This window comes from Lissotriton vulgaris, chromosome 5 (genome assembly GCF_964263255.1).
Source record: "Lissotriton vulgaris chromosome 5, aLisVul1.2, whole genome shotgun sequence".
Taxonomy (NCBI): Eukaryota; Metazoa; Chordata; class Amphibia; order Caudata; family Salamandridae; genus Lissotriton; species Lissotriton vulgaris.
The window spans coordinates 1,797,941,565-1,797,964,433 of record NC_141693.1 but is presented as its reverse complement, the minus strand read 5'-3'; the positions used below and the strand labels follow the sequence as shown (position 1 = coordinate 1,797,964,433).

Below are 22,869 nucleotides of genomic sequence, written 5' to 3'. Positions count from 1 at the left end.
ACCCAAGCAGGCAGTGGTCTACATGCCATATACACATTTTCTGTACCATCTGTAAAGCAGTCTAAGCACCTGGATTTTATACGAGTGCACCACTCACTAAAACATTATTTTTCCAACTGTACATTGCATCCACCAACACATTTCAAGCACATCACGCTTTCACTGGTGCAGCTTAAGTGGCCAAACTGGTAGGTATACTTGATATAAGGTAGTCCAGGAGCTTCGTCATTTACAAGCCGGGCGAACCAAGTGTTGCGACTGTCAGACTCCTCTTAACCTGTACAATGTTCCACTGCTATGTGACCATATTTACACTATACAAATAATGCTTACATATTTACATACCATATTTTAGTTATTTGATAAATTTTTAACACACTAACAAGCCGTAGAATATATCTAGATTAGGTGCAGAAGTGTGGCTAGGAAGAGGACAGAGGTTTGGGGCAGTTGCACAAGTTACTACTTGTGTAACGATATATCTGTAAGAGACATTAGTTAGTGATAGATTCCTTACCTTAGAATATCCCCAGGCATCAGACTGGATCCAGAAACTTTTGCGTAGCAGTACCCTTGCGCGCCGGTAGGCGTCGTCTGCGGCTCCGCGTCAGTCGTCGGCGTCATGGGCGCCGTGATGACGTCGTCGGAGTACTTAGACGCCGCCTCCGCGTGCTGACGTCAGTTCTTAGACACAGCTTTTCCGCGCCAGAAGCGCAGAGCCATGCCAAAAACCAACACTGGTGCCATGAAACTAGGGCCCTGAAAGGCGATGACCTTAACCCTAGATATCGGTTCGCAAAACGGGGAGGATGGGTGGGTCGGTAAGGAATCTATCACTAACTAATGTCTCTTACAGATATATCGTTACACAAGTAGTAACTTGTGCATCTGAAAGAGACACGTTAGTGATAGATTCCTTACCTTAGAATAGATACCCCAGCAATACCAACCCCGTGGTGGTGGGTCTGCGAACCAATAATCACACCAGAAAGTCCTGGAGGACGGAATGGCCAAAGTAGCCATCCCTCCAGACTTGACTGTCCAGGCAATAGTGTCTTGCAAACGTGTGCAGCGAGGCCCACGTAGCCGCCTGGCAAATGTCCTGCAAGGGCACACCTCGGCCCAAGGCAGTTGTAGTGGCTGTGGCTCGAGTGGAATGAGCCCTCAGCCCAACAGGGGGTTCCTTCTTAGCCAAGGAGTAACACGCCTGGATGCACAAGATAATCCACCGAGAGATGGTCCGCTTGTGCACCGCTTTCCCTTTCTTAGCGCCCGCGTATCCAACAAAGAGTTGATCATCCACCCGGAACTGCTGTGTGCGATTCAAATAAAATGAGAGCACACGTTTTGGGTCCAGACGGTGGAGCCTCTCCTCCTCTCTCGAGGGGTGCGGAGGCGGAAAGAAGGTGGGCAAGGTGATGGATTGCCCAATGTGGAAGGCCGTGACTACCTTTGGTAGGAAGGAGGGTCTCGTCCGTAACACAACCTTGTCCGGATGGACTGAAAGGAAAGGAGGTTTACAAGATAGAGCCTGGAGCTCACTCACTCTCCTGGCAGAGGTGATGGCTACCAGGAAGGCAGTCTTCAAAGAAAGAAGGCGAAGAGGACAGTTGTGAAGTGGCTCAGAGTGAGCGCACATCAGAAACTTAAGAACCAGGTTCAAGTCCCACTGAGGCATCACAAAGGGAACAGGAGGGAACGTATGAGTGATGCCCTTCAGGAATCGATTAACGATAGGGGACTTGAACAAAGAAGGTTGGTCCGGCAGCCTCAGAAAGGCTGAAAGAGCTGAAAGATAGCCCTTGACAGTGCCCAGAGCAGAGCCCTGTTGGGCAAGAGAGAGAAGAAAGAGGAGAACCTCAGAAAGAGGGGCATTAAGGGGATCCACAGCCTTTGCTGTGCACCATGCCACAAATCTGTTCCACCTGCAGGCGTATACCGACTTTGTGGAGGGACGCCTGGCTGCCAGAATGATGTTGCAAACTTCAGGAGGCAAGTCAAATGGCCTCAACTGTCGCCGCTCAATCTCCAAGCATGGAGGGGGAGACTGGACAGGTTCGGGTGGAGGACCGTCCCCTGCTGCTGCGACAGATTGGTCCTCCTGAAGAGGCAGACGAACCGGGGGATCGACTGACATACTGAGTAGCTCGGGATACCAGTACCTTCGTGCCCAGTCCGGAGCCACAAGGATGACTTGTGCCCGGTCGCGCTTGATCTTCTTCAGCACTCTGGGCAGAAGTGGTATAGGCGGAAAGGCGTACAACAGACCGCAGCTCCACTCGCGACGAAAAGAATCTCCGAGCAAGTGCCGCCTTGGAAATTCCAACGCGCAGAACTGATGACATTGCGCGTTCTCTTCGGTGGCGAATAGATCTAACCAAGGCTCTCCCCACTGCAGAAAGAGACCTTGTGCCACGTCCGAGTTCAGACGCCATTCGTGATCCATCATGCACCGGCGGCTGAGTTCGTCCGCCCTGGCGTTCAGAGAACCTGCCAGGTGTTGAACCACCAGAGTCACGCCCTGATGTTCCAGCCATTGCCAGAGGCGCAGAGCCTCCTGGCAGAGGGTCCACAACCCCACCCCGCCCTGGTTGTTGCAGTACCACATGGCGGTGGTGTTGTCCGTGAACACCTGCACTGCACTCCCTCGGACAGACGGGAGGAATGCCTTCAGTGCTAGACGAATCGCCCGCAGCTCCAACAGGTTGATATGGAGCCGGGACTCCGCCGGAAACCAGAGGCCTCTGATCTCCGCCTCTCCTATGTGGCCTCCCCAGCCCTGGAGGGACGCGTCCGTCACAACTACGTGCTCCGGTTGGGGAAGGGAGAGGGATCTGCCGTTGACCCAATCGTGGTCTATGAGCCACCACTGCAGCTGTCTCGCAGTGCCCTCCGAGATCAGGACATGGTCGGACAGGTTGCCCTGATGCTGGGCCCACTGAAACTTCAGGTCCCACTGCAGAGCCCGCATCCGCCACCGTGCGTGATGCACCAGAAGGATGCAGGAGGCTATCAGCCCCAGAAGCCGCAGCGTCAACCTGACCGAAACTCGGGATAAAGGCCGGAAGATCGGAATCAGAGCCTGTATATCCCGAACCCGCTGTTCGGGAGGGTAAACCCGAAACTGCGCCGAGTCGAAACCGCTCCGATGAAAAGGAGCTTCTGAGAGGGGCACAGGTGTGACTTCGGCACATTGATGGAAAATCCCAGCTGGTGCAGGAGATCCGACGTAGTCTGGAGGTGGCTGACGACTGTCTGGGGCGAGCCCGCCTTCAACAATCAGTCGTCGAGGTAGGGGAAGACTGAGACCCCCAACCTGCGCAGATGAGCTGCGACCACCGCCATCACCTTCGTGAACACCCGTGGGGCGCTGATAAGGCCGAAGGGGAGCACGGTAAACTGAAAGGGCTCTTGGCCTACCGTGAACCGCAGGTAAAGCCGGTGGGCCGGCAGGACGGGGATGTGGAAATATGCGTCCTGCAAGTCCAACGCTACCATCCAGTCTCCTGGGTCTAGGGCAGCTAAGACCTGAGCCAGTGTCAGCATTTTGAACTTCTCCTTCCGGAGGAAGCCGTTGACGTTCCTCAGGTCCAAGATAGGGCGTAGGCCCCCTTTGCTCTTCTTGGGTACCAGAAAGTAGTGGGAGTAGCAACCACGTCCTATTTCTGGCCCAGGAACGCGCTCAATGGCCCCCTTGGCCAAGAGGGCCGAAACTTCCTCCTGCAGGAGCCGCAAGTGATCCCCAGATACGCGGTGGTGTTGCGGTGGCATGGCTTGAGGAGTCGCCTCGAAGGGGAGGGAGTAGCCCCTCCGGACGATCTGCAGCACCCACCTGTCCGAAGTGACAGTGCGCCAGTGAGAGTGGTGATGGCGAACCCTGCCTCCCACTGGCGTCACATGGGCCGAAAAGCACAGACTAGGAGGGTTTAGAGGTGGATGCCGCGGGGGCAGGTGTGGACTGACTTCGCCTGGTTCCCCGACCGCCTCCGCGGCGGTTTCCACGGCCGCCGCCGCGCTGGACGATAGTCTGAGGCGAGTGGCTGGCGGCACGTGTGGGGACGCCCCTGCCTTGGCCACGAAAGGAGCGATAGGGCACCCATTTGCTGGCGCGGGGCCGAGAGGCCCAAGGACTTGGCCGTAGCCCTGGAGTCCTTAAAGCGCTCAAGCGCGTGGTCTGCCTTGTCGCCAAAGAGGCGACGGCCATCGAACGGCATGTCCATCAGAGTGTTCTGGACATCAGCCGAAAAATTGGCGGATCTCAGCCAGGCGTGGCGTCTCACCGCCACCGTCTTAGCCATCGCTCTCCCTAGCGAGTCGGTAGTATCCAGCCCACACCTGATTGAATACTTGGCTGCATCTCAGCCTTCCACCAGGGCTTGGCAGAGTTTGGCCCGACCTCCAACGGGCACTCTGGCATTACTTCCGCCACCGTCTCCCACAGAGAGTGGGTGTAGCGGCCCAAGAGGCATGTGGTGTTGGAAGACCTCAGGCCCAAACTAAGGGAGGAGAATATCTTCTTACCATAATTCTCATACCTCTTGGATTCCCTGTCCGGCGGGGCCGTCGGGAATGCGGTCTGGGAATTGGAGGCCTGGATGACCAGACTCTCAGGGGTGGGGTGGGAGGACAGGAAACATGGGTCGCCCGGAGCCGGGCGGTGGCGTCTGGCCACGTTCCTATCCACGGGCGAACCCGTAGCGGGCCTGGACCAAGTGCCCAAAAGAACGTCAGTCAAGGCCGCATTAAAAAGGCAGCAGAGGCTCAGCCGAGCATGACTGCGGTTTAAAGACCTCTGTGAGGAGGTTAGTCCTCACGGCCGTGACGGGGAGCTCAAGGTTCAAGGCCTTGGCCGCCCTCGTCCACTCCACTCCACTCCACTCCACTCCACTCCACTCCACTCCACTCCACTCCACTCCACTCCACTCCACTCCACTCCACTCCTCCTCCGAAGCCACGGTAGGAGGAGAGACAAATCCAGGGTCTGGAGAGGTGTCCAGGCCACTGGCCTCCCCAAGGTCTCCTGCCCAGTCCATACTAGACTGACACTCCTTGGTCAGAGGGGCCTCAGACCCCTCCCAATCCTCCTCATCACCCATCTCCTGAGATGGGTGCGGCGCCGATCGGCGTGGTCCCGACGTCGGAACCGAAGCAAAGGAGCTATCGGGGACGGCGCCGCCCGAGGACGGCGCCGGAGGTGACACCACACGGACCGACACCGGGGGGGTCGTAAGGTCCACCGGCGACGAACCGGAGCCCGAGGAAGGTCCAGCGGCGCCCTGCGGCGCCGGGCCCGAAGGCACCGGCGGTGTCGGGATCGTGGGGCCCTGCGGCGCCGGGGCCGAAGCACCCAACGGCGTCGGGGTCGAAGCCCCCGACCCACTAGGGCCCCCAGACGGGTTCGCTGGGCCCGGAGGCGCCACGGAACCCGTCGGAGGAGAAAGGGACCTCATGGCCACGAGGAAACGCTCAATCTCCTCCGGCGTCGCGTTCAGCCCAGGGACCGGAGGATATGGGGCCGGACGCGACGCCCGCGACTCCTGAGGAGCCGCGTGGGCGGTGTCACCCGAGCCCCCGGCCGCATCGTGCGAGCGTCGGGAGGGGGGGGGGGGGGTGGAGTCAGAAGAGCGATGATGCCTCTTCGACTTCTTGTGTTTCTTTCCTGACGACTTGGACCCGGAGGAGTGGCACCGACTCCCGGAGCTGTGACGGCTCCGTCCCCGCGACCTGTCCCTCGACCTCCCGTGGAACCGGGACCTCGCGCGGGGCCGACTGCCGGAGTTCGAGCCGTTTGCGGTACCGCTCCCGCCAGGCCTCGTCGTCATGGTCTACGCCCAAACACGTCAGGCACTGGCGGTGAGGATCCGTGACCGACATGGTGCGGTCGCAATCTTCGCAATGCTTGAAGCCGGGCATCCCTACGGCACCGTCGAGTCGTAAGACTTCGAAAAGGATCACCAAAAAGTTAGTCAAAAATTGACTGGGTTACTGCTTTTTCCAGATCTGCGCTGACTGGCGCGGAAAAAAGAAGAACTGACGTCAGCACGCGGAGGCGGCGTCTAAGTACTCCGACGACGTCATCACGGCGCCCACAACGCCAATGACAGACGCGGAGCCGCAGACGACGCCTACCGCCCGCAAGGGTACTGCTACGCAAAAGTTTCCGGATCCAGTCTGACGCCTGGGGATATTCTAAGGTAAGGAATCTGTCACTAACGTGTCTCTTTCAGATCCGAAATGTACAGAGGAAAGGATTTGTAGTTAAATGTTTAGCTGGTGCTCTTTTTATTGCACTGAGAAATATCCAGGTGGTACATTTGAAGACGGGCCTGCTGGAACTTCATACTTATGATTGCATAAGGAATCCAGAGAAGTTTTTGGAGGAAGGAGAGAGAATAACTATTTATCAAATGAATTCATTAGTACTTAAGAAGCAGTGATAATTTACCAAAGTGATTGTTACCATTACAACTTCTGGCAAACACGAAATTGGCTCTCACTCTGTCTTTTATGTGGTCTTTAAAATATGCAGCTACTTAAAAAAAATCTATGCCTCCTATTGCAAATTATAGGAGAGAGGAGGGTAGGAGTGAAGTTAGTCATTCGCTTCCCCTCCTTTTATCTCTTAAGAAGCATATTAGAGGAGAAAGGTGTCACATGTGGTAGATAAGAGTCCGCACACAGCATGCAAACATTTGTTTGCCAGAAACTTCACTGATTATCATCTATTCTCTGTGGCAAAATAGAAAATTCAACAGATACTCCTGTGCAGGTCACGCAGGATTTGCTTACACTGCCCCAACCTTACAGCAGCCACCGTGATTTTGATGTGCAAGATTAATTGTAACCAATGGTGATCACAAAAGATGGAGGGTGTTTCCTCAGCAACTAAACCACTGTAACCTGCTCTAGTTGACAATTTCTGAGCGAGTGTAGGAATGTTTGTGTGGCATTTCTGTATGCACACTGGCATGTTCTAATAAATCCGAGCAAGGAGAAGAGCAGAGGCATAAGCCCCAAATTATCTCAGGTTAGATAGTGAGCCAATAAACAGAGCTCTATTCAACCAAGCAAATTAAAAGTGTGATCAATCAAGAAGATCATAATATAATTCCTGGATTATGGGAAGTGAATGCATGTCATTAGTAATAGCAGCTTGCCTTTTCCTGGCCCGACAGCAGGGTACCCCTCTTAGTCATTAATCACCAATATTGTCTTTTCTGGGGTAGGTTTTAGACGATTACCTTTCATTGAAGCTATTCAACTACCAAAATGTTGGATATTATTCTCTTTGAGGTTAGCGGCCACTGGTCACAATTTAATAAACATACCTTTATTTTCAAGCAATAATTTTCTTTGTATTCTTATCAGTGTAGGATACAAAAGGACAGAACACTGTATGGCTAGCTATTATCTATAATTTCCAAAGCTCACGTCAGGGTCCTTGTCATTTTCCTTTGTACTTTGCAGCCTATTTTAGTACTATTCATATTAGTTTTTTTCTATACTATCTAAAATAAGTTCAGTAGTTGCCTCACATAAGCACATTCTATATGGATTTTAGTGTGTGCATTGATCCAATCGGAGGACGGCAGCACATATTGCTAGTGCAAGCAGAACTGTCCTTCCCAGGTCTTCCTTTCAGGAAAGACCGAGATTTCTAAACTAGATGGACACATTTGCATGCCTTTTATACAGTTGATCCTTTCAACGAGCCAAATGGGTTATACAAACACTTCAGTAATGAATTTCAGCCTGCCTTTCCTTCAGCTTAAATGACTTCCAAGTGAGGTAAGATAAAGCTGTTAGCCGCATTCAAACCTCACTGAAACATAGATGCCTCTTAACTAGGCCAATCATATTTTTCGGAAGAAAATTAAGGCATCTTGTGCACAGAAAAATAATTGAGCACTTAGAAGGCTTTTTATGTCTCACCGTCTTTGAAACCAAAGTAGGCCCAGGACGCCACCGATGCCAATGTCTTCCTTAAATACTTCGGTTATAGGCATCCCAGCATAGATAAGCTCTTGTCCCCTCTCATCGCAAATGCTGCTCATAAAGGAAGCTGGCTTTCGGATAAGTCCCAGTTCCTAATACAAACAAACAGTTTGAGGAACAGACCAGATAAAGTGAAAATATTCACAAGCAAAACAAAGCATGCTGTAGAAGAGGGTTACAGACTTAAGCAGAGGGAGAATAAATGCGGATGTGATAATTAAATTGGGGCAAAAGAAAAGAGGCTGTGCTTTGATAGCAGAAATAAAATGACCAGAAAACGGAAGGCACAAAAAACTGAAAGTGTGGAGAAACGACAAAATCTATAAAGAGGATAGAGAAAAAGATGCTCAGTATAGACAGACTAAGATGTGAAAGTTTAATAGCTCACTCAAAAATAACAAATTGTCAGTAGTTGGAAAACAAACCATACCCTCGCCCAAGAGTAGTCCATTGGCACAGTTGGCGGAGGCACTTCTTGGGCAGGTACAATCTCTCCTTTGGCAACGAGCTCCTCATACACAGACCTAAGCAATATGAGAAAGAAAAAAAGATGGGCATTAACCCATACACAGGAGAGAAGGGGACCAGCATATATATTAACTGGGTATTTAAAGAAGTCCCTCAGAAACAGTCACATCAAGAGAACCATATAGAGAAACTGGTTAAAAATGAAAAAAGCCACAACAATCCTGCTCATGTTAGCTTTGAGTTCCTCGCTGTCTTTCATCAAGAGGACTGATTGTTATTTGCAGCAGAATACATGTCTGCTTATGATACTATTTTTTTATTTTGATGACCAAGAGGTTACAGCTCTTTAAAATATGGTGTAATTCACCTTTTACAAAATATGGATGCAAGTTATACTATTCTGAACATGCCAGTTAAAGGTTTGTATGTTGCGTGTCAATTAAATGTTAAATAAAGTTGTTAAAGATTTTTCACAGTCCTCTTTGCTCGTGTTGGCTGTGTATTACACTTAGCATTTTCCTCCATTAATCACAGAACTCACATTTTATTTTTTATTTTATTTTTGTATTTTTTGTATTATTTATTTATATTCAGGTATTACAATAAGCCACAATACAATTAAAGCATTGGCGTGAAACTATGTCGTATGTACAGTTTACAACATAGAATTTTCCGAAAACTCCCCCCCCCCCGTCCCAACCACCTCCCTTCAATCCCATCCCCGAACTGACCCCCCCCATTGAGCACAGAACAAATAATCCACACGAGCTGAGCTTTTCAGATTTACATGTCCATTGTAGAGTCCAACCTTTACTACGTCACTTTCCGTGACCCGTTTTACAAAGTTCTGGAAGAAAGGCAGTGGTAGACATGGCATCTTACTTTCCGAATTGCAGCTTCCCTTTAGCTACGTACCTCCCAATCCCCTCACCTTCTCCCCCTCCTAGGTAATACACCCTCTGCTCACCCCACAACAGTGTCCGTGTCCCCTCCTTCTCCACCGCTCTGGCCCTCATCCTCCTGTTGCCCTCTAAGATAAGACAGCAATGGCCCCCATATATCTTTTGGGCAGGATTTCATCGGGAGCTGCTCCGCATATGCCAGCAAGTGTTCCTGCCAGGTAGTCATATCATGTATCCAATCCTTGAATTTAGGTGCCCTGCCCCTACCCCATCTACAAGCTATCTGTCTACGTGCTAGCAATACACCCATGAGGAGAAATTTGCGGTGGGGAGTGTCAATGGAGGGCAATGCGGGGGTGTGGTTAGATGGTTAGTTGGAGCATAGCGGTGAGTCCTGCAAACACCCCCCTCTAATAGTCTGCCACTCTGGGGCAGGTCCACGCCAGATGTAGGAAGTCTGCCGGGCCCTGTCCGCACCTAACGCATCTGTTATCTTCCCTAAGGCCTAGCCGATGTAGCCGTGCCGGTGTATGGTACATCCTGTGTAAAAATTTGAAATGGAGCAAGCGCAATCAACTGCTTCCGGTGATCCGCTCCGTTTGCCCACACGCCGATTCCCATTGCTCATCAGTGAGCGGTTCAGTCAGGTCCCCGTCCCATGCTAGCCGGGCTCTAGCTTGTGCGGTCGGGGGTTGTGAACGGACTCGCGGGTACAGCATGGAGGTAACATGTCTGGGTGCCTCTGCCTGTAGCAGCAAGTGGAGGGAAGTATATATCTCTGGCTCCTTTGGGAAATCAGGGGTTTTGGCGCGCATACTCTGAGTCTGGTATATAGGAAGACATCCATAACGTGTAGGCGTGCTCCCCAAAAAACTGTTCTTTGGTGCGAAATTCTCCTTCATGATATAAGTCCCCCCAGGTGGAATATTGCATTCTAGTCAAGAGGTTTTGGCAAATTTTCTCCGTCGTCACCGGCAGGTACGGGCAGTTGCTCAGCGGTATTCTAGGGGAATACAACAGGGGAATGCCCTCCGACCTTGCTAACCAATGCCATGCTTTAACTGTGCAGTAGACAGTGGTAGGGTCTTTATCTCGTTCCTTGTACGGGGTAAACAAGTACCCGGACGGTGGGACCAGCGCCATATGGCCATCCTCCACTGCCAGGAGAGGCATGTAGGGGGGAGGATGAAACCAGTATACAGCAAACTGCGCCTGCGCACTGTGGTAGTACTGTTCAAGATCTGGCACATCAAATCCACCATGTCTATACGGGAGAGCCTGTTCGCCCCCCCCCCCCCCCCCCCCCCCCCCATACCAGACGGACGAGTTGCATCCCTAAAGTTGCAAAAAATACGTCCCCGGATGATAGGGTATGTTTATGAATAAATATAGAAATTTGGGGACTATAACCATTTTTATTAAGGATATGCGCCCTGCCATTGATAAGGGGAGCTTGAGCCAGCTCGTTATATTGTCTGTCACTTTCATCACAGCTCGGCCGTAATTGGTCCTCAGAAGAGTGTCCTTGTCCCGGGAGACATGTATCCCCAGATATTTAAAGTCCTCCATTTCCCAGTGCAATGGGTAGTCCGGAGGATGAGGGGATGTATTCTCAGTCAGTGGGAAGGTGGTCGATTTGCTCCAATTTATCTGCACTCCTGCAACCGCTACAAATTTAGTGATTTCCCTCAAGACTGGATTCAGGTTCTCCTGGGGTTTGTGGATATATAGGGTTATATCGTCAGCATAAAGGGAAACTAGCACTTGTCGGGATGGATAAATAAGGCCTCTGTGGTTGTGGTGCTGGCGTAATTTGGCCCAGGGGCTCGATGGCTATCGCAAACAGGACGGGGGACAAGGGGCAGCCTGGTCGCGTCCCTCTAGATATGGAAAGTGGTTCCGACCTAGCCCCGTTAAGGAGTACCCTCGCAAAGGGTGCGGCATAGAGGAGTTTAATCCATTGGACAAACTGGGCAGGCATACCCATGTATGTTAGGGTCCCAACCACATAGTCCCACTCTACCGAATTGAACGCTTTGGTGGCGTCTAGGAAGACCACCACCGCCGCACATTTGGGATCAATATCCTGTATGATTGCCAACAGGGTCCGAAGATTGTGGCCCGATTGGGCGCAAAGCCCGCTTGGTCAGGCAGTACAATTTTTTCTAGTAGGAGGTTTAATCTAATAGCCAATACCTTGGCGAGGATTTTGGTGTCACTATTGAGAAGGGAAAGCGGCCGGTAAGAGTCGCACAGGTCAGGTGCTTTGCCTGGCTTGAGCAATGATAAAATATGTGCCTCTCTCATGGTTTCAGGCAGGGTGCCTTCCTCTAGTGCCTCATAGTAAACCGCATTAAGGATGGGTGCTAAAATGTGTACATATGTTTTGTAAAATTCTATGGGAAGTCCATCGGAGCCGGGGGATTTTCCAGATTTCATGCTCATTATGGCTTCCTTAATTTCATCGACCTCGAGGTCCAGTGCAAAGAATTTTTGCTGCACGTCTCCCAGCCATGCAAGTGCAACGTCATCGAAATAGTCCCTCAGGGTCAGTGCATGCTGCCTCCGCGTGGTATACAGATTCCTGTAATATTCGGTATGGGTAGAGATCTGGTCAGGGAGGGATCTGCATATAATTACGCCTTGCTCCGTGCGTAATTCAGAGACGTAGTTGTGAAAACGCGGTGGTCTAATTGCGTCTGCCAGCGACTTTCCCGGTCTATCACCCTCTTCATATATTCTAGCTGTGCATGGTTTCCCTCTGAACTTACATTCTCTTTCTGCTATCTCCATATATTCTGACATCTTATCCCGCAAAGTAGCCCCCCCAACGGCCCGGGTCAGCTTGGCTAGCTATCTACCTTTCCAGTGCTTTCATCTCGGTCTCCAGTGTGTTCAGCGTGCGTCGTAGGTCCTTCAATATCCCACCTCCCTTGGAGATGCACCACCCCCTTATAGTTACTTTGAATGCTTCCCAAACAGTAGTGAGACTGTCACTGACCCTGTATTCCTAGGGAAAAGTCCATAATCTCCTGTTCTATATCCGCTTTAAAGACGGCGTCCTGCAGGTGTAGGGGATTAAGTCTCCAGTTAAGAAAAGGTGCCTGGTCCACAGGGGGTTTCACTACAACCTTCACAGGGGAATGGTCTGAAAATGTCTTGGCCAGGTGGGTCGCTCCCTCCACCCAGTGTATCATCCCGCGTGCAACAAGTACGTAGTCCAGGCGCGACCATGTGTTGTGTATAGCAGAGTGATGTGTGTCTTCCTTCCTAGAGGGATGTAAGTGGCGCCATGTGTCCACCAAGCCAGTGTTATCCATGAGATCACGGAAGGCGCGCTGGGAAGAAGTATAGTGGGCAGTTGTGGCATGCGGTCTATCCACATCTGGGTGTGTCACAGTGTTAAAATTCCCACCCCATATAGTGTACCTACAGCCTAGTGTTTGTATTTTGCCCTGGAGTAGAAGCATGTAATGTGGATCGTCCGTGTTTGGACCATAATAATTCACAAACACTATGTCCTGTGAGTGTAGTGTGCCCCACAGCATACAATATCGGCCCTCGGGGTCAATGTCAGTGCCTCGTTTTACAAATCGGACCCCCCGCTTAATGAGTATTGCTACCCCTCTGGCTTATGAAGAGTAGGAGGCGTAGCAACTGCGTGAGGCCCATCGAGATGCAAATCTGGGGTCGCTACCCTTCGGTAAGTGCGTCTCCTGCAGAAGCGCTATTTTTATGTGATGCCTGTCTAGATAGCCTAGAATCTGCCTACGTTTTCTGGGGTCGTCGAGTCCACGCACATTCCAGGACACGATGGATAGACTTGTATCATCCTTACCTCCCTCGCCCAGTGAGAAGAATGCGATCATGATGTTCGGAACAGTGCCTATGTCCGCTTCGCTCTATCTCTAAGCGTAGTTGGTTAGCAACATTACGATGACCCCCACCACCCACGCCGGCTACCCCAACTTGCCAGGAAGAAACTCCTACCCCCCCCCCCCCCCCCCCCCCCCAAACAACAATCCCCTGAGTCGTGCTGCCCAGGCGGTAGAGTCCCATACCTCTAAACACATAAGGTAAACAGAGGTAATGCCCTCAGTGGGGGCCGCCAGGGGGTCCCGCCCGTCCACTTCACCTCCCTATTTCACCCATCCACAACCACCTGGGTCCAGGGGCTGATCTGACGGGATGAGGCGAGCGGCCAGGAGCCAATATGTGCCCTCATGTCAAGGGAAGAGTCATACATCACCAAACCGCTGCTCGTTGTCGCGACGCCAAGTAGCATTCCAGTCCGTGTCCAAAGCAATGCAGTTTCTGCGCCTCAAGAGGGGTCCGACAAAGGAGAGTGAGAGCGTGAACGGCGCCTTGCTGCTGCTTCCCGGGAAGACGATCTCCTGTCTCGCTTTAGGTAGTCCTCAGCCTGCTGGGGTGTCAGGAAGATAAGTTGACGGCCTCGATGGTGAATCCACAGCCTCGCCGGATACAGCATTGCATACTGGATACTTCGGGATTGTAGTTGTTTTTTCACCGCCAGGAACTTTCGTCGGGCCTCCTGTACCGCCTTGGTGAAATCAGGGTAGAAGGACAAGGTGGTATTTTTGTATTTTACATCACCTTTCTCCCTTGCGAGTCTCAGTAACGTGTCCCTGTCGTGGTAATTAAGGAACTTCATTATGATCGGGCGCGTCGTAGCTCCCGCAGGGAGCTTTTGTGTCAAGGAGCGGTGCGCCCTTTCGATAATCAACTGCGCAGAGAAAGAATCTCTCCCGAAAAGTTCAATCAACAGGCGTTCCATGTAGTCTTCTAGTCGACCTGTGTTGGTCGTTTCGGCAAGGCTTGCATGCGAACATTGTTCCTTCGAGATCGCGATTCGAACTCCTCATTTTTGTCCGCTATGAGCTTTAGGAGCTTGTCTATTTGCTCCACTTGCTGCCTGTTGGCGGTTGCCCCGTCCTCCCAAGTCCGAAACCCTCTGCTCAGCCTCCTTGAGGCGTTCTTTGTGCCCATTCAATTTCGCCACTACATTATCCAGGCGGTGATTTATAAGAGTCTATTTTGGAGTCGATGGAAGTGAGGCTTTTGCATGCTCACCAGGAGGGTTTTCCAGCCCTCCTCTTGCGACTCTGGCGGGTCGTTGTCTCTCTGGTTTTTGGAGTTCGCTTCCGAAGTCTTGCGTGCATCAAACTGCAATTTTGACTGCCGTGGCTCCGTTTTGCCCATTGTGCCGGGCTGTGTGCTATATGATTATGGCAAGTGAGGGGGGCTGAACAGCCTGCCTTAATGGCGCACCTGTGCTGCCGGCCCAGTCTAGTCAGGCTTGGGGTTCCATCTGGTGTGCCCTTCAATCTGTGCAGCCCAACCGTGCAGGGTTTCACGTCGTCCCAGTTGGTTATAGCGGGTGCTCCGATTTGAGAGTAAGAGTCCCTACGAGGCCAGATGGGCCAGGCACTCGACCAATGCAGGAGCCTCGCAATTGTCTCAGGGGCCCGCGCCTTTTTAGATTCCAAAATGACGGTCCCGCCAACCTCCGTTGCAGCTTTGAGATCCTCGTGCGGTTCCCAGGCCACCAATTTATCGCCTACTGCGTCCTCCTCTGCAGTGCGGGATTTAGGGGCACTAACCTGTTGCGGTTGTGTAGCACTACTACAGGTAAGTCACGCAGCCCCCAGGCACCTCTCTCATGCCCGTCTTCGGCAAAGACGTTCCGGGGGGGTCCGCAGGCACTTCCCTTGCGAATCGCCCTCCGCTGCAGTCAGGTAGTGGCAGATGTAAGAGGCGGTAGTGTTGCGTGGGTGCTCTGTCCGCTCCTCGTTGCCCCCGTTGAGCGTGCGCTTTGTCCGCCGACCGGCCTTTGCCTCCCCGGCCTTCCGTAAATTGTCAGGCCGCACCAGGGGACCAGCGCTTATCCTCGCTTCGGTCCGCGGCACACCTTTCTCCGGATATTGAGCTCGTGTCGTCCGGTACCAGTCTGAAACTCGCCCCACGGCCGCAGTGTGTCTTCCCTCGTTCTCCGGTGGTGTTTCAACGCATTAATTATGGGCAGGATGAGGATTATGATGATTTGTTCTCCCGGTTCGGCGAGAGCACTACGCTAAGGCGCCACCTAGCGCCCCCGGAATTCACATTTTAATTTTAAAACCCTGCATATCTTCTTTTTGGATTTCATGAAACGTAAGGGTATTTTTTGTAAAGTAATTTTAAAGATCTCCAACTCAAACCTCCAAGCAGGACAAAGGATACTGCTCAGCACCAAGATACCCTCCTGGGTGAGTTGAGTGCTATTCAAATACTTCTAATATAACATACTTCTGCCTAATTGTGCTCAATTTATCACTATAGGAAGACTGAACGGTTGAGTTAATCCACATTCCTCACAGACCCATCAAAAGAAAGAATTTATACAAACGTAAACAGTATTTGAGGGACAAGAGATCGGTATTGAAGAAGTCAGCACAGAAGATCAATAAGTTCAAGTAATAAAGCGCAAGGAAAACAAGTCTAAAATAGCACCGAACAATGTACTCTTTTGTGGGAGTCAAACGATAATGCTAATCTAGTACAAATTTCACAAAACTTTATCCATTGACTGGTTAGAATGATCTTGGATGGGGTTGGTTCCACTGCATATTGTAACTCCTATAGAGGCCTCCTGATGGACCTTCAAATCTATATCATCATACATGTACTAGATGTCTTCCTGTGTGTCTAACAGAGCATGACAAGCTTTTGGTATCAAAACACTTTAAATCAGGGACTTTAGAGTGTAAAAGGGGTATGGTTTGAAATCTGGTATAAAGGAGGGTTTATAACACAATTATAAACATAGCGATAAATATAACCTAACTAATGTAGTTATTTAAACAATGCTTGGTAAAGTTTAAGTGGTGTATTGATGTTTCTTTAAGATGGAGAAAAAGTAATACCATAAATCCAACCAATATGTACCAAAGAAAGAAATAAGGGCAGGAAAAGAGGAATCGCTCAAGTTGGGCGCCACAGACGGCTTTACTCACTGGATAACGTCTCCCAGTTCATCAAAGCTTCTGGGAACATAGGCTCCTGCATCCTTCATTGCTTGGTTCTTCGCAACAGCAGTTTCTGATGCTTCGTTTGCACAGGCTCCAGCGTGGCCAAACTGGACCTGCCATTAAACACAAGAAAGTACAATTCTAGTGAAAGGGAAGGGATAAATTACAGACCATTTTATTGTTCAAACAATCAATTTTGCCATTGAACTGGGGTAAATGCACACAGTTTGAAAGAGATGGACAAGAAGAAGAAAGGAGCTGTGGTCTGGTGAAGGAAAAAAGGCTTCGTACGGTGAAGAGAAGAATAATAAGTAGAAAATGAGAACAAAAGAGACCACATTAAGTCTCAATCCACACTTTGGACTTCTGCAGGTAAAGGCCTCACTAACTTAAAATCTAACAATACTGTTTGAATAAAACTTTACTCCCTCTCCTGGCCAAAAAACGCAGTGCACAGTCCCTAGTAAACACAGTTTGAACAGCTCACAGAAACACCCTCCGATGCCGAACATCCCTGTTGCTGGGGGGGGGGGGGGTGGCAGGAGGGCTGGTTTCACTGGCTTGTGAACACAAATTGGTGGCTGGGGGTGCACTGTTTTAACATACAGGTTTTAGCACAGAGCAAAGGAGAAATTTGGAGGGAAAACTGAATAGTCACTAGGAATAAGAGGGACAAAAATACAGAGTTTGGACTGCCAATGCTTTAGGTGATGTTACTTTATGTGCAATGGTTCTGAAACAGGCTTCCTCAACAAGTCACTCGTGAGTTACTGGTAGGTCTCTCTAGCTACCTGCAAGTAGTTCTCCTGTGTGCGTCCCAGCCTAATAAATCGGAACACTTTGCATGGCTGAATTCATTATATGAATGCTAAAATTGTGCATTTAAGTTAAAAGTTTGCGTAGTTTCGGAACTTTTAAGTTGATATTTGGAGACAAAATGCCTACATTTCTAATGAATAGTTAAAGTTGACTTTGAGCAAAAAATATCTTGTGGTGAGGCTTATTGCTAATATTATTGCGTTTGTGCCAGAGGCACTGCAGCTGTGGCTGGCATGTATTACCTTTTTCAGAAGCATTCCAAATGGAAAACGCCTATTTTACATTACTGCTGGCAATCCTGTCTGATGCACTGAGGTGACCACTGCTGGTAATCTTGTGTATGGTGGCCACTAATGTAATTGTCTGATGCGGTTATTATTGCAACACTACTAATATTAGTAGCTCACGATGATTTTGATTGACCATAAGTGAGCTCTTATTACATAAAACGATGGAGACCCTTGTTCTAAAACAACCAAAAAAAAGCACTCTCGACTGCTTGCTTAGTAGTAAAATATAGCAATCAATCGGCATTCAGTGGGTTTCATAGACCTTTTGGCTCCTGAACCACTGCACCTGCTGCACCATTCAAAACATGACCCTGGTGCCTGCAAGTTCAAATAAGGAAATCGTTTATATCCAGTAATATATGTGTTCAGAAAAAGGCACAGTTGCTGATGGGATACATAATTGTGTTGCTAACCAAAAAAAAGCTTTCATAAAAAGTGCCTTTAAATGTAGCCAACTCTCCAAACGAGGTGCCACAGATGTCATAAATATAGCATATGCTTTACACATCAAAGTGAGAACCAAGCATTGCTAAATCATGTTAAAATGTGGCTGTCTCTTTCCTGTGAAAAGCTCTTATCCTGTGCATAACACTCAATTGGCCATAAACACTATAAATTGCCCATAATCACCATGTTAGGGGGACACTAAGACTGAAATGTGGTTTTATACTTTGCCTGTAAAAAGGCAGTTTCTCAAATTAAATGCACTCACAAAAGAAGAGGAATTTTCAACAAAAACCTGCAAATGTGTTGTGCAACTGAAGAACAAGATAGCTTTCCAGATGGCTATGTGCAATTAAAAAAAAAAAATGTTTACAGGTACAAGCAGGATCCATGGGGAAAGTACACAGCATTAGTCTTTCCTAAGAGTGCTCTCAGTTTTAAGTGAACCGAAAGCGAAGCACAAGTTATTACTTGTGTAACGATATATCTATAAGAGACTTTAGTTAGTGATAGATTCCTTACCATAGAATAACCCTAGGCGTCAGACTGGAGCCGGACAGTGTTGCTTAGCAGTACCCCTGTGCGTCGGTAGGTGGCGTTGTGCGGCACTGTGCCAGTCACTAGCGCTGTGACCGTCGAGATGACGTCACGGAGACTACTTAGGTGCACCCATGCGCGCTGACATCAGTCTGTACACGACTTTCCGCGCCGCGACGCAGAGCCATGCAAGATACTGACTAGGGCCCTAAAAAGGGGATGACCATAACCCTAGTAATCAGTTCGCAGAAAGGGGAGGATAGGTGGGGCGGTAAGGAATCTATCACTAACTAATGTCTCTTACAGATATATTGTTACACAAGTAGTAACTTGTGCATTTGAAAGAGACATGTTAGTGATAGATTCCTTACCTTAGTATAGATACCCGTGCAAAACCAACCCAGGGGGTGGGTCCGAGAACAGGATTACACCAGAAAATCACAGAGCACAGAACGGCCAAAGGAGCTGTCTCTCCGGACCGGACTGTCAAGGCAGAAGTGTTTATTAAACGTTTGGCCCCTGCTGCTGCGACAGAAGATCCTCCCGAAGAGGCAGACGGATCGGGGATCGATGCTCATACTGAGTAACTCGAGATACCATACTCTTCGAGCCCAGTCCAGAGCCACAAGAATAACTTGGGCCCGGTCAGGCCTGATCTTCTTCAGCACTCTGGGCAGAAGTGGTATAGGCGGAAAAGCGTACAGTAGACGGCAGCTCCACTCGAGACGAAAACAGTCTCTGAGCCAGTGCCGCTTTGGAAATTCCAACGCGCAGAACTGATGACATTGCGAGTTCTCTTCGTGGGGCGAAAAGATCTAACCAAGGCTCTCCCCACTGCAGAAAGAGACCTTATGCCACGTCAGAGTTCAGACGCCATTCGTGATCCATCATGCACCGGCGGCTGAGTTTGTCCGCCCTGGCTTTCAGAGAACCTGCCAAGTGTTGAACCACCAAGGTAATGCCATGTTGTTCCAGAGGTGCAGAGCCTCCTGACATAGGGTCCACGACCCCACCCGCCTTGTTTGTTGCAGTACCACATGGCGGTGGTGTTGTCCGTGAACACCTGCACTACACTTCCCCGGACAGAGGGTTGGAATGCCTTCAGTCCACGTCAGATCACCCGCAGCTCCAGAAGGTTGATATGGAGCCGGGACTCTGACGGAGACCAGAGGCCTCTGATATCTGCCTCACCCAAGTGTCTCCCCATCCCAGGAGGGACGCATCCGTCACCACTGTGCGCTCTGGTTGGGGAAGGGAGAGGGATCTGCCATTGACTCAATCGCGATTCGTGAGCCACCACTGCCGATGTCGGGCATTCCCCTCGAGATCTGGACATGATCGGACAGGTTGCATTGGTGCTGTGCCCACTGGAACTTCAGGTCCCACTGCAGAGCCCGCATATGCCATCTGGCATGTTGCACCAGCAGGATGCTGGTGGCCATCAGGCCCAGGAGCCAGAGGGTCATCCTGAATGAAACCCGGGATAGAGGCCGGAAGATCGGAATCATAGCCTGAATATCCCAGACTCGCTGCCCAGGAGGATAGACCCGAAACTGCGTCGAAAGCAGAACCTCTCCCATGAAAGGGAACTTTGGGGAGGGACTCCGGTGCGACTTAAGCACATTGACGGAAAACCCCACCAAGTGTAGGAGGTCGGCCGTAGTCTAAAGGTGGGTGACGATTGCCTGGGTCGAGCCTGCCTTCAACAACCAGTTGTCTAGGTAGGGGAAGACTGACACCCCTGACCTGCGCAGATGAGCTGCGACCACCGCCATCAATTTTGTAAACACCAGAGGGGCACTGGTAAGGCCGAAGGGGAGCACGGCAAACTGAAAATGCTCCTGGCATACCGTGAACCGCAGGTAGCGCTGGTGGGCCGGGATGTGAAAATATGCGCCCTGCAAGTCCAACGCCACCATCCAGTCTCCAGGGTCCAGGGCAGCCAGGACCTGAGCCAGAGTCAGCATCTTGAACTTCTCCTTCCGGAGGAAGCTATTGATGTCCTGAAGGTCTAAGATGGGGCACAGGCCCCCCTTTTCCTGCTTGGGGACCAGAAAGTAGTGGGAATAACAACCACGTCCTACTTCTGGCCCAGGAACGTGCTTGATGGCCCCCTTGGCCAGGAGGGACGATACTTTGACGGAGAAGAGTCAAATGATCCTCCAACATGCGCTGGTGCCGAGACGGACTGGCAGGAGGGGAGGACAGAAAGGGGAGTGCGTAACCGTGTCCAATTATCTGCAGCACCCACTTGTCTGATGTGATTTTGCGCCAGTGGTGGAGGTGGCGGCGTATCCTGCCACCCACCGGAGTGGGGTGCTCCCTGAAAGCTCAGATTAGGAAGGCTTAGAGGCGGAAGCAGCGGGGTTGAAGTGGACTGACCCACACGCTGGTTACCTAACCCGCCACTGTGGAATCCGCAGCCGCACTGAGTCTGGTTCTGCACACGCTTGCTGGAAGAGCGAGCCTGGGTGCCCCAGCCCTGGCCACCAATGGAACGAAACCCCGGTGTGGCAGGGTTCTTCGTGGAAAGACCCAAAGACACGGCTGTGGCCCGGGAGTCTGTAAAAATGCTCCAGGGCATTGTCGGCCTTATCGCCAAAGAGGCGGGAGCCATCAAAGGGCATGTCCATGAGCGAGCTCTGGATATCGGGTGAGAACCCAGCGGAACGTAACCAGGCGTGGCACCGCAACGCCACTGTCGTGGAAATTGCCCTGCCCAACGTATCAGCGTTGTCCAGACCACACCTGATGGCAAACTTCGCCGCATCCTTGCCTTCCGCAATCGCTTGGGAAAGGACAGCCTGGACCTCCTCAGAACATCGAGGCAAGACCTCAGCTACCGAATCCCACACTGCATGGCAGTAACGGCCCAGGCGGTGTTAACTGACCGCAACCCCAAGCTGGCTGAGGAGAACAACCTCTTGCCAAATTGGCCTAGCCTTTTAGAGTCCTTATCCGGCGGAGCTGTGGGAAAGGCACTCTGACGTCGAGGCCTGAATAACCAGGCTCTCAGGCGTGGGGTGAGTGGTCAAGGCGGCGGGATCACCAGGCGCTGGGTGATGACGCCTGGCACTCCAGAGGCCGGTCTCAACCAATTGCCCAAGAGGACTTCGGTGAGAACCTCATTGAAAGGGAGCAGCGGCTCAGACGATGTAGACACCGTCTGGAGCACCTCCGTAAGGAGGTTGGTCTTTAGTGCTACCATAGGGAGGTCGAGATGGAGAGCCTCCGCAGCCCGACGCAGCACCATGGTATAGGAAGCGCCCTCCTCCATAACAAGTGGAGGAGAGGCAAGCCCCGGGTCAGAAGACACATCAAACTCGCCCACATCTTGAAGGTCGTCCACCCAATCCTGCTTGGAGTCACATTGCCGGGCAAGGGGGTTCTCGGAGCTGTCCCAGTCCTCGTCTGGCTCCGGAGTAGAGGGAGCCGGCTGCGGCCGCAGGGCCGGAGCCGGAGAGGAGGCAAGCGGCGCCGTAAACTGCGTCTGTCGGGGCAGAGCCGTATCCCAATGCGAGTGGGATAAACGGCACCCAGTGCGGCACCTGTGGCAGAGCCAAGGGCAGCACCGGGGCCAGAGACAAGCGCAGCACTGTGGCCGGAGGCAAGGACAGCGCCGGGGCCGGAGGCAAGGACAGCGCCGGGGCCGGAGCCAGCGGCGCTGCTCCTCGTGGCGCCGTGGCCAGAGCCAGCGGCGCTGGATCCTTTGGCGGCGGAGCCGCCGGGCCCACAGGATCTGGACACAGGACCGCGGAGCCCGAAGGCGCAAGGCAGTCCATGGCAGCAAGAAACTCTTGCATCTGTTCGGGAGCCACTGAGGGACCCGGGTATAGTGGGTCAATCAATCAATCAATCAAGAGACATTTATAGAGCGCACTACTTACCCGGAGGGTCTCAAGGCGCTTGGGGGGGGGTGCTGCTACTGCTCGAACAGCCAGGTCTTGAGCTTCTTCCTGAAGGAGAGGTGGTCTTGGGTCAGGCGCAGGTCGGTCGGGAGGGAGTTCCAGGTCTTGGCGGCCAGGTAGGAGAAGGACCTTCCTCCTGTTGTCGTTCTTCGGATGCGGGGGACGGCGGCGAGGGCGTGACTGGCTGATCGGAGGTGGCGTTTGGGAGCGTAGAAGTTGATGCGGTTGTTGAGGTAGCTCGGGCCTTGATCTTGTAGGGCTTTGTGTGCGTGGGCGAGTAGACGGAAGGTGATTCTTTTGTTGACGGGGAGCCAATGCAGGTCTCTTAGATGTCCGGAGATGTGGCTGTGTCGTGGGATGTCGAGGATGAGTCTGGCTGAGGTGTTCTGGATCCGCTGGAGTCTCTTCTGGAGCTTGGTGGTGGTGGTTCCGGCGTAGAGGGTGTTGCCGTAGTCCAGTCGGCTGGTGACGAGGGCCT

General features: G+C 51.5%; 1 protein-coding gene across 2 annotated transcripts in view; it reads right to left on the bottom strand.

The window, feature by feature from the left end:
• Positions 1-22,869, bottom strand: part of ACLY (ATP citrate lyase) — a 320,315-nt gene that overhangs the window by 49,227 nt on the left and 248,219 nt on the right. For both annotated transcript variants that reach the window (XM_086924155.1, XM_086924154.1), the window contains 3 exons: positions 16,379-16,506; positions 8,426-8,519; positions 7,933-8,087 (listed from right to left, as the gene is read on the bottom strand). In XM_086924155.1, coding sequence (XP_086780281.1) covers positions 7,933-8,087; positions 8,426-8,519; positions 16,379-16,506 — 377 coding nt within the window. The remainder of the gene's footprint in view (positions 1-7,932; positions 8,088-8,425; positions 8,520-16,378; positions 16,507-22,869) is intronic.